Source organism: Xiphophorus couchianus, chromosome 19, assembly GCF_001444195.1.
Source record: "Xiphophorus couchianus chromosome 19, X_couchianus-1.0, whole genome shotgun sequence".
NCBI classification, from domain to species: domain Eukaryota; kingdom Metazoa; phylum Chordata; class Actinopteri; order Cyprinodontiformes; family Poeciliidae; genus Xiphophorus; species Xiphophorus couchianus.
This window is the reverse complement of record NC_040246.1, coordinates 7,331,381-7,345,824: the sequence shown is the minus strand read 5'-3', so window position 1 is coordinate 7,345,824 and position 14,444 is coordinate 7,331,381. Positions and strand designations below refer to the sequence as shown.

General features: G+C 40.5%; 1 protein-coding gene across 1 annotated transcript; it reads right to left on the bottom strand.

Annotated features, from left to right (window-relative positions):
* Positions 1-1,978: 1,978 nt before the first annotated feature.
* otomp (otolith matrix protein) lies at positions 1,979-9,532 on the bottom strand. Its single transcript, XM_027999897.1, has 9 exons — positions 9,365-9,532; positions 9,116-9,252; positions 8,727-8,829; positions 8,058-8,243; positions 7,473-7,647; positions 6,718-6,785; positions 5,723-5,907; positions 4,368-4,539; positions 1,979-4,171 (listed from the first exon to the last, which is right to left on the bottom strand). The coding sequence occupies exons 1-9, from the start codon at positions 9,444-9,446 to the stop codon at positions 4,161-4,163; spliced, it is 1,119 nt and encodes a 372-aa protein (XP_027855698.1). The 5' UTR covers positions 9,447-9,532; the 3' UTR covers positions 1,979-4,160.
* Between the last annotated feature and the right edge of the window lie 4,912 nt (positions 9,533-14,444).

Below are 14,444 nucleotides of genomic sequence, written 5' to 3'. Positions count from 1 at the left end.
TCGCCACCCACAGAGCACTCACCCACCTCATGTAAGAGGATCCCCCCCAACCCACTGCAAATTCTCACTGTGTGAGAGTAGAGATGTGTGGGTGTGTGTGTGTGTGTGTGGCTATCAAGAGCGCTAAGGATGGGTGGTAATTGAATAATGACAGTCATCCTTCTGATGGATTACCTGTCATTCCTCTATCTTTGCCCCCTCCATCACTGTCATTTCTCTCTTCTGTGCCGCTTTCGCCCCACAACCTCTGGTCAGATGGCGCCCCGTCCAGGGCGTCCCTCGTGCCAGCGTAAATAAAGACACTAGCAAAGTCACACAAGGTTTTCATTTGGTTTGTATGCCTGTGCATCGACATGCCGGGTATACTTAGTTTCTAACTCTGACCTGTCAGATAGTGCAGCCAATTTTGAATAAATAAAATACATTTTTGAAAAGTGGTGACAGAACATACAATCATTTTCTATGTTTCTGATATGATATTGAAGTGGAGTTAATTCGACTAACAATATTTATTATAGGTCTTGTGTTTTGTTGAGCACATAGCATTATAAAATGGGAATGTCTAAAAGTTGTACACATTACGTGCTTGAAAGATTTACATGAATACCACATATTTCCAGACTCTGTATAAAATGGGACATTACCTGGTTTTTCTCACGCTCAGACATTAAATCAGACCAATCTTTCCTGCATAGTCAGTAAGCATTACAGCAAAAATAGTGAATGTTTTAAGATTTTTTCAAATTGAAAAAAAACATTTTTAGGAAATTTTCATGGCTTTGTAATCTTTTGCTGTTAATTGACAACTTTTGAGTTAAATGGATGTGCAGCGCTGCGATGGACTGGTGATCTGACCGCCGAGGTGTATCAGTACGCTTTCAGCTGCGTCTTTGTAGAATGTTTTCACTGCTGGAGTGGAAAAGTTTGCCTTTTATAGCTCCATATCAATAATTTGTAAATCAGTTTTGTGTTTCCTAATATAATTATTATTATTTTTTCAGGCCGGGCATCTCTTAGTGTTGCAATTCCACAAAAATGCTCGAGAATTGCTTAGATTTTCCTGAACGTTTTTCTTTTTTTTTTCCATTAAAAAAGAGGAAACAAACACATTGTGTTTGTTGTGTTTCAATAAAACACATTGTTGAAATGTGTTTTGTTCTAACTGTGTGTCCTGCTGTTTAAAGCTACCGCCCTCTTTAATATGTCAGATTGTTGCAATAAAAAAAGCATGCAAATCTACACTTTTTATAACTCTTTAATTATTCTCAGCTGAGAACTTGGGCTGCACTGAGGCTGTTCTGTTTGTGGTTTTAGTGTTGCACTACAGCAAAAAGGGGAGCAGCAGAAGATCCAAGGAGAGTGATTGTAGCATTTTGCTGCAGTGCAGTTCAATCTACAGTATCTAGTTGTTGCTAAATGGTCCCACTCCATCATGTGGAGGCTTTCTCTATAGGATTAATATTGTAAAGCTCTGCCAGAAGGCATATTGGGTCTCTAGAAAGAGGTCTGTTTTTTTTATTTATTTTTTGCCGGGACCACTGATGATAATGGTTTTGTCCCTGATTTACCAGTCAAACCGTTTAAGTGTGTATGTGATAAACAAGAAGGATCATTTGTTTTCAGGCAAATCGGGATTGCGCGACTGCGTCAGCCGGAATAGTTGACACAAAATGAAGGGAGAATTATTCTTCATCATCATTTAATTGATTGAAAAAGGGGAAGTTTGCAGCTCTACACATTCAGGCACAGATGACTTATTTACATCAAGCCTTGTTTAAAGCAGTGGCATAAAAAGCACCAATGATACATACCCAAGTTGAAAGAAAATAGAGCTCTTTGAAAATCCTGCCAATGGACCACCTGTGAATGCTTCATGCCAGGAGACTTCAAAAAGCACAGTCTGATGAGAAGAACTTCGTCCAGTTTATGTCGGAAGCGGTGTGGGAAACAAAAGCAAGCGACTCTTAAAAGGCTGAAATTTATTGACCGTTCCGACTTTTGTAGAAGACAATCCAGAAGATCAAGCAGCTATAAAGTGGTAAGTGATTTTATCTGTAGTTGCCAAACTTGACTGACTTTACCCTGTAACCAGAATTATAAATGATCACCAAAAAGACCTCAACCTACTAATATTGAGTGGCAAACCCAGCATGAAGCACAAACGTGTAAGTAGCTCCTTCAGCGCTAACATTCAGCTACAAATTACTCATACCTCTTAAACTTTTCCTTGTTTTATTACAATGCAATGACAAACTTTAATTTATTTTATATGACAGAGATAATGCAAATTCAAAGTGTGTGGCACCAATTTCTGTCTCTTCTACTCAGCACAATTCAATTCATCTAATCATTAATAATTTACCCATTTCAGAATAAATCCAGTTGTTCTGCAATGAGGTTGTTTTCTTGTCAGATTCCTACATCAACTTGTAAAAACAAATGTTGGGAAACCAACATTGCACCTTAAAATGTCATCTCTCCTGTGAAGCATGGTGGTGGCGGTGTTATTTCATGGAGATGCGACAGGAAAGCTGGTCAAAGTCTAAAGGTGATCATTCTGGTTGTTGCATAAGTGTTTGTGTGTGTGTGGGCATGCGGGGGTGTGTGGGAAAACTGATTGAGAGGCACAATCTCTCCCCACCGACCAACTAGTCATGCCAACGAGGAAAGGAAATCAACAAATATGGACGACTTTCTCGTTTGAAGAATTTGTGCCACCCTCTGAAGGTGGCGCCATGAGTGAAGAAACATGTTGAAAACATGTTGAAAGCTCTGAAAGACTTGAGAATGACAGATGTTGACATTTTAGCAGGACAATAACCCTGAATATGCTCCCAGAGCTACAATAGGATGGTTTAAATCAAAGTGAAATGATGTGTCTAAATAGTCCAGTTACATTCCAACCCTAAATCCCACTGGGACTTTTTTGTTTTGTTTTGTCTGTTTCACTTTCCTTCCACTTCATAAACAGGCAGTGATTGTATTGGTTTTCCTCTTAAGAACCCAATAAAATCCATTGAAGTTTGTGGGCACCCTTTTATCAGAATGTGGAAAAGCTTGAAGGGCTTCATAAGTTTGAAAGGAATTGTACTTTTGTTGTGGACAAAAAAACAAGAAAAGAAAAACAAGCAGGCACATTTTGAAGAGTACAAGTGTGGAAATCTTGATGATGCGAAGTAATGAAAAAATTTATTTCAGTCAAGAATCCCTAAGGGGGCAATAGAGGCGACTCAAGCCTCAACGTTCTTCCTCCAAATTGCATAGCGTTACAATACACAGTGTGCTGGCACGGTGCGGCCCACCATGCCAGACGTGAGAAAGCACTGATCCAAAACGGCGAGCTACACAAGCCATGGGAGAGAAGCAACCCTACCAACAGCTACACATAAACACACACGCGCACACACACACGATATAAAATACACCATACTGCCAATTAGGGCGGTAATGGCTGTGGGAAAGCATGCATACTTCTCCCAAGCACACACACACGCACACACCCGCGCGCGTGCACGCCCACACACACTGATACAGTAACTGAGACTCCTAATGTCAACGTTAATAGCACCCAGTTGTTCAGTGCCAGAGACGGACCCTGTGAGAAGGAGGTGAGAGGGTGGCGGTGCTGAAGCTGTGGACTAAGAAGGATGCAATTCCCCAACAGACACACAGGAGTGAAACAGTTAGCAGGATGTTTTTGTGGTGTTCAATTGGTTTCTGAGGGTCAAACTCAATGGTTACTGTTTGAACCTTTGATTAAAAAAATTAAGAGAGATCATCTGTAATTACCACAGGTACCATAACTATTATATTCTACATTATTATCATGTATTTTTACCAATTTACTTCATATTTTCTACTCCTTTCCCCCACATCTTGTTTGACAGAGTTTTTAAAAGTTGATTAGCCCGTTTTTGGCTGTCCTCACAGCTGCTATGTTGGACAACACACCAAGTTAGTGAAGGACAATGATTAAAACGAGAGAAATGGGTGGTGAAATTCAGGAACAAAACAAATATAAAACACAAAGCAATAGAAAAAAAAATTAAATGGTGTTAAAGCAGAGGGACACAGATGGCAGGGCGGGAAGGCAGAACGCTAGCATGGAGACAGCAGGATGGGGTGGAAGTTGATGCGCTGGGTATCTTCCCCCTCTTCCATCAGCAGAAGCCTGTTTGTGGAAAAGAGCAGTAATGAGAGCAGCTGCAGCGAATACACACACACACACACACACACACACACCCCAACACGCACATATAAAAAGCAGAAAACACTTATCCAGCCACTTAGCCACCCACTCCTCATAAGCAAACCCACATAAACCCGATTGTGCACACTGGCGAATAGGCGGACATCATCACTCTTACCCTCACACTCGAAGGCCTGCAGTATGGTGGTGTAACTGGGGCCCAGCCAAGAGGTGTAACTACCCAGAACTCTCTGCAGGTGGTGGGTAGCGTCGCTGAACAGCAGATCGGATTGGCCGTAGCCTGCCGAGCTGAACAGGCTGAAGCCCTCGGTGGCGTTGCCAAACACATTCTGCAGGAGAGACAGCGTGTGACAGCACTTAATGCATGAGGGCATGCATGGATGTGCGTTGGCGTGTTCAGGGAACATGTGTGGCTGGGAGATTGAGGGCATGTGCAGCTGGAGGAATGGCGCAGGACGTATCAGTCTTACACTCTCTTGCAAGGAAGGAGGAGTGAGGATTCCCTGTTACGATCTCCACAGTGAGCAGCACAGAGCGATAATATTCACTCTGGATGAATACATACTGGTTTATATACTGGTCACATTACTGGTTAAACCTCAGTATTACTAAATTCCTCATAGATTTAACAGAGATTTCAGCCCAAACTGACCTGAGAGCTGCTACAGATTTGTGGGCCAGAAATTGTAGAGGCCATTGGAGTGATAATGAACTAAAAACTGGTTTGAGATGATTTAAGTTTTGTGACATCTTGCAGAAAGAAGTTATCACAAGATAGGTACTCTGGTCATAAAGGAAGGGCATTGTCAGCAACAATACCCAACAACACTGTGGAGTTTAAATGACGCTTAGTTGGCAACAAGGGCCCCAAAGTGTGATAAGAAAACACCCCCAAACCATTATACCACTTTCAGTCTTAACTGCTGCCAGAAGGAAGGTTGGATCCCAGGATTCCTGTGGTGAAGACCAGAGCTTACCTAACCTGCATGTTACCACTGAAATCAAGATCCATTTGACCAAACAGCATTATTACCAGTCTCTTATTGTCCAACTTTTGGAAGTCTGGTCAAATTTTGGCCTTGTTTTTCTGTTCTTAAATTACCCAAGTGGGACCTGTTAGGATGTTGCGTTAGTGTGACTCATCTGCTTCAAGGTTCAGAGACTGTTGTAATGAGTGGCTATTTGAGTTATTGTTGCCTTAGCATCTCAAACCAGTCTTCCCTGATCTCGACAAGGCATTTTCATCCGTACAGCTGCCCCTCAAGAGACGTTTTCTCTCTTCTGACCCATTTCCATAAATCTGAAACCATTTTCTTTCCCATTTTGATGCCCCATTTCAAGTCCAGCAAGTCCTCAACATCACACAAGACTCAAAATGCATTGAGTTGTAGCCATGTGACTTGGCTTATTTGTTAATTCTGTTGTAAGCAATTGAACAAGTTCACCCCATAAAGTGGCTGGCGAGTGCCTTTGGGGTAACACAAACTAATAATGACAGCTGTTGCGTTCTACCTGTAAACGCTCCAGGTATTTCCAGACGCGGCACTTATCCTCCATGCGCACCACAACGCCGTTGGCGGGGACAGCTGACAGGTGGCATCGCAGATACTCATCCAGACCTGCCTCTGTCCCGTCTGGACACAGCAGCTTGAGGTCCTCCAGCTCCAAGTCCAAGGCCCAGGATTCCTGATTCTTGCCTGACCAAAAGGAGTGCAAAACTGAGTTTAGTTTTCTTTAAAAAAAAAAAAAAAAAAAAACTAAACGAAAACACAAATGGAAATGCTGATAAATGAACATATTTACATTTGTATTTCTTGCTGGTCAAGATCCATGTTTTGAGTGCAAAATTTCCAATTTGCCTTCTTAATCCTAAAAAGTTAACCTTTCCGCATCCAAACAGATGTTTTTGTGAAAGAGAGGTAGACCACCTTGACGCTGACTTCTCCCCAGACATCAGCTGAGGCCTTCTGTGCTCTCCTGACCTGCCCTAATTGGTGCCACTCTGGACCTTTCTAAAGCATATGATGCAGCAAGCTTCGTTAAACAGCTGCAGTGTTCGTGGAGCCAGAGCCAAGCTGCTCCTTCTCGTCTACCAACAGAGTCTGTGCAGCATGATTGTGATAATGATCACCATTAATTTTGGATGTTGCCCAAAGCAAAGCAGCAGATGCACCAAGCTGAGAATTAGGATGCTATTGCTGGACAGAAAAATGCTTGGACATCTGTTTGTTATGATATCATTTCTCTTTTTTTTGTTTAATTCCTGTTTTTCATCCATCTTTCTGTCTTTATAAATCTCACAGGGAGACATATTGATGTGCCTCGCTGAATTTCAGTGAAATTTTCTCATTTATCCTGGATTGCACACAGTTTTAAAAAGCAGAAATACTTTGTGCCGCAATGACATCTTGTGTCTGGTTTGGGTACTACAAGCCCAGTTGGCTTCGGGCAAACACCAGCAGTGTTTCATCACCACTTCTCTATTGAAGAAATCTTTTTGCTCTTACCATCCGAATTGTCGAAGACTGTTGTGTGTTTGACAAACGCAACATCACCGAGGTTCTCAGCAACACACCTGAGAGGGGAAAAACAGTTAAACCCACTTAACCTATGGGAAAAAATCTATAGAAACATATGACCAGACTTTTATTTGTCTCTCAAATTCAGTAGGAATGGTAGGGGAGGTGATAAGCATTTCTCTCTGTGACCTACAACAAGCAACAAGTCCGGCGTGTTGCTAAAACAATAGACTTTTCTCTCCTAACATCACAAACATGAAGATGTGGAGTCCCCTTAACTCTTCTGGTAATTTACCTACAACTTTTGGCTATAAGGAATCCAGCTGGATTTGGCTTAAATGTATAGAAAACCACATCATGCTAACTGTAAGGTATGAGAGGGCGGGGGCAGCTGGGATGATGCATGCTTGTTTCTATTCACTGAATTTACCCAACAAACCCTGAAATACCAGAATATTGTGAAGAAAAATCTAATGAACTAAACCTTGTGTTTTTTGGCCAGAAAATTATCCAAAGCATACGAAGAAATCAGAACGCTGCATGATCTAAGTGTGTCAACAAGCCAAATCACCACAAAACATGAGGCACTCTTCAAAATGACTCGAAGATTTTTGCAACGTTTCATGAATGGGTGTGCCAAAGTCTGGTATTGAGCAAAAGTTGCTGAATACTTGTGGTCACAACTGGAATAAAATACCCCAACTTCAGGTGTCGATAGTGAGTTATTGGTGAAGGAGTCGTACCTCAGGGCCCCTGCCTCTCCGTAATGTCTCTCCCTGTGATTGTTGGCACAGATGTGTCTGTCGTTCTCGTCTCCTATACATGCCTCACAGAGGTTCTTCGGGTTGTTGCCTCTGGGATCATGCAGAGGATCCTTAATGCCAGGCACGCAACTGTAACCAAAGAAGTTCCCCACCGCTGGCAGGAGAAGTGGAGAACAAGTCAGCCAAAATTTGACACTGACAAATGTTGCTTTTGCATATTTTTTGTTTTTCTTATGTCAAATTAGTTATCAGTATTTGCCCTTTATAGTATTTTACCAAAGCAGCTGCATATTTAATGTTATGTGATTACATTTAAACTAAAATCCAAGAAACATTACGTGACAAACACAATGAGGACACAGTTTTTTTTGGTAATTAAATCTTCCTGTCTGTTCTTTCAGAGTGTTTTTGAGTGTTCCATCTCATTCCCACATTTCCACATCCCACCTCCATCCATTCACCACTCTGCTCCCCCCACTTCCTGCCTCCGGACCTCTCAAATACCTTCCACGCATCAGTGTGCACCAACACACACTCGCGCGCAGCCGTCACGCTTGCCTTCACCTTTGGGGAAATTGCACTGCTCTCCTACGCTGATTTGGGATGTGTTAACCAAGTAGCCGATGGGAACCGTCCAGCCCACCGTGGTACGGACGCCGGGGTGACAGGAGCTGCGCTCATGCATCTCCAGCAAGGACAGATCTGAAGAGGAGCGCCGGGCCATTGCCACCACATAATAGCTGATTCCGTCTGGAATAAGACGGTTGGACACACATCAAAGCAGGAAATCAGACTTAAGAAACCAATCAATGAGGCAGAGATTGTAATTAGCTGGTTTTGCATTGGAAAATTATCAGGTTTTTTTTTTTAAATGCATCAAATTGTAAATCACACACCACTTTTAATCTTTAAATACATTAGTTATCAACTTGCATGCACTTGGTTCAGTTAAATATCATTTTGGAGACATGTTCTTGGATAAAAGACGTTTTGAAGTTTCTGTTGAAATCTAAAGTACTACACCAATCAACAAATCTGCCTGTTACTTCCAAAAATCCTTACAATATAATAAATCAAACTGGCCAAAGTCGAAATCGTTATCAGCCAGAAAAAAGCCTGATCAGTGCATCTCTACCAAATATTGTACTTCTTCTGGAAACAAAAATGTTGATACATTTTGGGCAAAAATCCCTAGTGAGCTAATTGTACTAAGTGCTCCAACATGTAGCTTACCTACTCCATTATGAGACTCTCCTGCTGCAAGCTCCAGGCCATGGCAGAGACCTGCAGCGTAGATATCATCTGCAAACATCGAAGCTGCATCGGCTGTGCCGTTCTGAGAAAACAGAGACGTCTTCATGTAGCCTACTAACATACAACTAATAACTAAATGCAAAAATAATGTCATATATATATATATATATACATATGTATGTATCATTTATTTTGTTTATTAAAAAACAACATATCTCATTGTATATGTATTTCAGTGTTATTTTTCACCACATTGTGAAAAATGTAAACGATATTTAAAGAATTCAGTCAGAATTGTTGCTGCGTATTTTTCACAGAGTTAGAAATGATTTTTAAAACACAGGTATGCTATTTCCATCTTTGTGTACCTTGATTTTCTCCATGCAGTCTCTGGTGCTCAGGCCGCGGACACACATCAGCGATCCCCTCACATTCCTGGCCGTGGCATTGCCGGCTAAATCCAGGCACTTCTGCTCCTCGGCGTCCGATAGCACACACCAGGAGACTGAATCAGAGAAGATTTTTTTTTTTTTTTTCCCCTCGTTAAAGCAAGATCACATGAAAATTTCTGTATTCTCTAGAAACAAATGTTCCCTGTAAGCCTTCGACTGGCGTACCTGTAGTTTTCTGGTTGGAGACGCAGTCGACGCTCAGAAGAGGCAGGAAAAGCAGGAAAGTCACAGCGAATCTTCTCTCCATGTCGACTCTGGTCTGAAACCGGCTGCAGAATGATTCTGTAGTTCAGCGGAGATGAGGACCAGGTGGGATTCATTGGTCAGAAAAAAATAATTAAGCCCCCTCCCTCTCACATAACCTCACTACAGAGAGAGGAGGTATAAAGCAGGGGAATGTCGTAGGGAGATTGGATGTAGAGAGAAGAAAACATCATATTATTCCTCCATCCTTGACTATTAGGTCTAAGTCCTCATTAGATAATCCTTACCTCCATCTCTCGATAGTGGTGTAGTGTTTCTTCCTCCAATTATCCACTAAGATTTAAGCCCAACCATAGACACCGTTTTGGTTGGCTCATGTCATCGCAGCAGCTCAGGTCACCTGGCACAGAGACTCGAGCAGGGGTCTTTAATTAAAAAAAAAAAAAAAAGCAGTGGACAATGCATCTTTGTGCCTAAGCGCTGTTCGTGGAGAAAAGATACTGAATAGGTCTTGCTCCGACTCACCAGAGTACACAGCTCTAAGAAAGGAAGAACAAACAGCGTCTGCAGTTGTTCATGCCCAGCAGACCCAGAGAAGGGAACACAGATCACCTACTGGAGACAATTAAACTGTTTGTCTGTCTTTTACTCAGTTCTAACAACGTCCAGTCACATAAAAACTCTTATAAATTTAAGTAAATCTGTTGGGAAGGAATGCAAAACTGAATCTTCTGGGTCAGTGTTTAGTTGCAATTTAAATTTCATGGAGATTTAGAAAGGTGTTTTTTGCAACAATTATAGCAGCAGGCCTCCACTAAATGCTTCCAAAATACCTTAAGTCCTGCTGGAATAAATGGAGCTGGTCTCTGAACAGCAGCTTTCAAGCCATACCCGCACATTGTCAATTGGATTTCGATCTGAACTTTGACTGGGCCGTTCTACCTCATGAAATTGCTTTGATTTAAACCTCTGTGTTTAGGGTGACTGTTTCGCTGGAAGGTGAACCTCCACCCCTCTGGTCAATGATATTTTACAGCTCCCAACAGGTTCTCCTCAAGGTTTATTCTCTGTTTAGCTCCATTTAACTTCCCCGTCCTTACTGAAGAAAAGCTTCCCCACAGATTTGGCTCAGGACATAAAGGCTCATCAGGCCCTCGGGAACCATTTAAGGCCTATAAATACTCCACAAGAACACAGGTTTGTTTTCTCCCTTCCAGGCCTGAAAGAACAAAATGACGTCTTTCTGTCCCGTAGCCCGGTTTCAGCATTCTCTAAGCTTCTCGTTGAGTCAAAACCAGGGCAGAATCATTTCTAGTGTGGTGCCCAAAACATAGAGTGTGATCGGCCAGAAATTTGCTAAACTGACAAATAGAGGCTCCGGAAGAGTTCTGCATTTGAGTACTTCACTTTATTCTTACTTTATTCCACCACTGAGCATTCAGACTCAATCATACGTAATAAAAAACTACTGCTAGATGATTGTTTTACTATCTTGAAGTAAAACAATCTAGATGGTACTTTTGTTTTGCCTTATAAAAAAATAAAAAAATGGAAAAATGCAGAGAGGAAATCCTAAAACTGCGTGACAAACTGCTTCCCGGTAAAAATGGTTATCTCTATCATAGTTCAACATTAGCTACCAAATCATTATTTCATATCATTGTTTAACAATGCAAAACTCTCTATTTCCAGCCTTTAGCTACTTACTCCCATCCGTCATCAACCACTCTCAGGAGCAGTCACGTTTCACCTGCGTTGTTTGACACACACACACACACACTCACCCAGTACATTTCACGTTCTCACAAATGGCTACGTCTGGCTAGCAAACGTCTAATTTTGCAGTCAAAAGAGTAAATAGGTTTCCAGAGTTACTTCATATCAGGATTATGCTGCTGCCACCATATTTCACTATGCTGTGTTTGGAGTTATGTGTTGTGTTTTTAGATTTCCACCACAAGCGGCGCTTCGCATTTGGGCCATGAAGTGCAAGTTTGGTCTCATCTGACCAGATCGACTTCCTCCCCATGTTTGGCATGTCCCACTTTCTTTCCACAAAGGGAGTCCTTGTTGCTTCTCCTCAGTTTCCTCTCTGATCCGTCCGCCGTGTTCCTCGGTCTTCGTGTTGCTGTTAGTTCTCTAACCAACCTCTGGTACCTTTAGCGAGCAGCTGCATTTCTACTCAGATCAGATAAAATCAGCTTAACTATTCTGTTATATTGAACTGAACTTCATTTGGAGGCTTCACAAAGTAATATTTGTGAACTTATAAAAAAAAAGAAAAAACATGCTGTGCATTACATAAAATTCAGATTTAAATTGATGAAGTATGTTGTAAAGTGGGAAAATATAAATTTAACTTGAGCAACAGGGACATATCGAAGAAGAGATTGTATTAGCAGCAACACACCCACAACCAGATCCTGATATAACCAATAAAATCAGAGGTGTAGATGGTGCACATAATTTACCAGTGTACAACACACTTAACTGGAATAAGCCTTTAATATACTGCATTCTGAGAAAAACATCCAACAGTGCTTTTTTCCCCTGGAGAAGAAACATTGGAAGATATTTCTTCCAGTAATCTGTCTCTTGTTTTGGCTGCGACACACACACCCACACACACACACACACACACACACACACACACAAGCCAACACACACAAAACATTCACTGTATCCCAAGTTTTTTTTTGCTAATTTACCTTTAGGAATCAAGTTGTTGGAATTTCCCCGTCAAACTGAGTATTTTTTTAATGTTTTATTTGAATTCTACTACAGAAAAGTGAAAGAGTTTCCCTTTGTGATCTTGCTAAAAACTAAATTTATCCAAAAATGAAATCAAATTTAAATAACTTTGGCTTAGATGGGTTACTAAGTAAAGATATCAAACTTGGTTTATTTTTTAATTAAACAGTTGAAACTTCACATAAAGAAGGACAGAGCATCTCTTATCTATTCCAAATCATCTTAATTAAAAACCGAACATGAGAAGTAAAGTCCAGATGAACACATTCAGCTCATTTACATCTGCATAGTTGCTGAGAATTCACATCTCCTCACAGGGCGTCATTTTCTATTTCCTACAAAATATTGCTCTGCTTCGTGTCTTTTGGACCTTATTTCATCTTCACTAATATCAGCATTCACCCTGCATGGGCACTTACTTCCCTCTTTAACCGCCATCACTGTCATCTATGTGGAAGTTAAATTACCTGCAGCAGCCAATTCCAGGAGCTGCTGTGATCTCACTGCATGAATACATTCAAATATAAATCGGAGTTTGGAAATTCTAGCACGCAAAGTGTATTTAGGTCCAAAACTAGTCAAACCTCAGCTCTAAATAAACGAATAGTTGGGACCTTTACTGAATTTACTGATACAATTTGCTTAATTGACTGTTAGGCATTGAGTTAACACTGACTCACCCCTGTAGGTTCAGGGGCTCCATGCAAAGTTACTGACAAAAATTACAACTTTGAAAGATACGGAAAACTGACTGTAAGAAGGGGCTTCTATGAAGGAAAATGTAAAAGATGAGGAGGTGAGAGCCATTACGTCATTGTTATTTTTATGTGACCCTTGCCAACAATACTAAAGCACTCTTCTATCATTGAGGATTTTGACTTTGAACAGGCTTTCTTCTCTGTAGCCAAAAGAATGTTGGATTTTTTTTTTTTTATGCATTGCATTACACAAGAATTTCCAGGATCAGAATAATATCATGAAAGAAAATCGGGTCTATTTATAGGTGAAATTCGATATTTATGGTGTATTGTTTTGTTTTTCCAGTTTTTTTTTTCCATGATAAAACATTTATTCACATTTCTGTCTGCACATTCCAGTCTGAAACTTACAAACAGAACAGAAAAAGTGTGAGCTTTAAAATACAGCGTTTACTTTAATGTACTCCTAACAATTGATAGACTATGGCATTGTGATAAAATGGTTCAGTGATTCTGAATTCTGTGAAACAGCTAATCACATCAGACTAAGTGACATAACATTACAAGCTCTGCCAGGTGACAAAAAGAAAAAAATAACACAGATTATCTTGATACATCTGGCATTCAGCAGGAACCACCTGAAATTTAATTCCTGAAATAGATATCTTAGAAGCAGGGGGGGGGAAAGGAAAGGTGTAGGGATTTAGGTGAGTTGCTATAAGCAACGGTGAGAGTGAAACTCTACATCTGCAGCTCTTTTTGGTCCGTCTCCTGTCCTGCTTTAGTTTGGCGAAAGAGAGGCGAAGCTTACCAATAGAAATGTGGAGAGTAATATTCCTCCGCATTTACTCACAGTGACGATGTGTATAAACCTTGAAACAAATCAACAATTTATTGTAGTAGCGTAATCCCGCCCTGAAAACAGTAAAAATATCAAACCCTTAGATTAAGTATTTAGCAAGATAGTCTGTGGTGAAAACACGGGCTTTCGGACTAATTCTGGGTTCTGAGATGAGTTTAGAGGAAAGTTCATTCAGTGTCTGCTGAATCATTCCGGTCTTGATTTGACCATGTCTTTTGGGTCACATCTATCAAACTCAAGGGCCACAGGCCAAATCTGGCCCCCATAACTACACAAAAAAATAAAACTACAACAGAAGTAGTGTGTCTAAGTATTATTTCACTAATCTAATCAAATCAGTTTTTATTTGTATGGTGCCAAGTTGCATCAATGTGAAAGTTTGTTTAGTAGTATTTAATTTTGAAGAATATTTATTAAACGCAGAGGCTTTATTTTTTTATATTTATTTATATTTTAACAGTTTTGAAATTGATAATTTGATCTATAAATTGTGATATGACCTAACTTTATTGGGACATTGATAATGTTGTTATAAAAGTGAGTCTGACACCCTGCTTTAGATTATTAGCCTGCCATGACCAACCACTTTAGGTTTACATTGAAAATGGCTGGTTGTACATCATTTTGTATTGATTGCTTGGATATTTGAAGTAAAATTATTAAGACTTTTAATACTGAAATAAAAGAAGTACTACATTTGTTCACTCCTACCTTTCCCCTTATTATCACA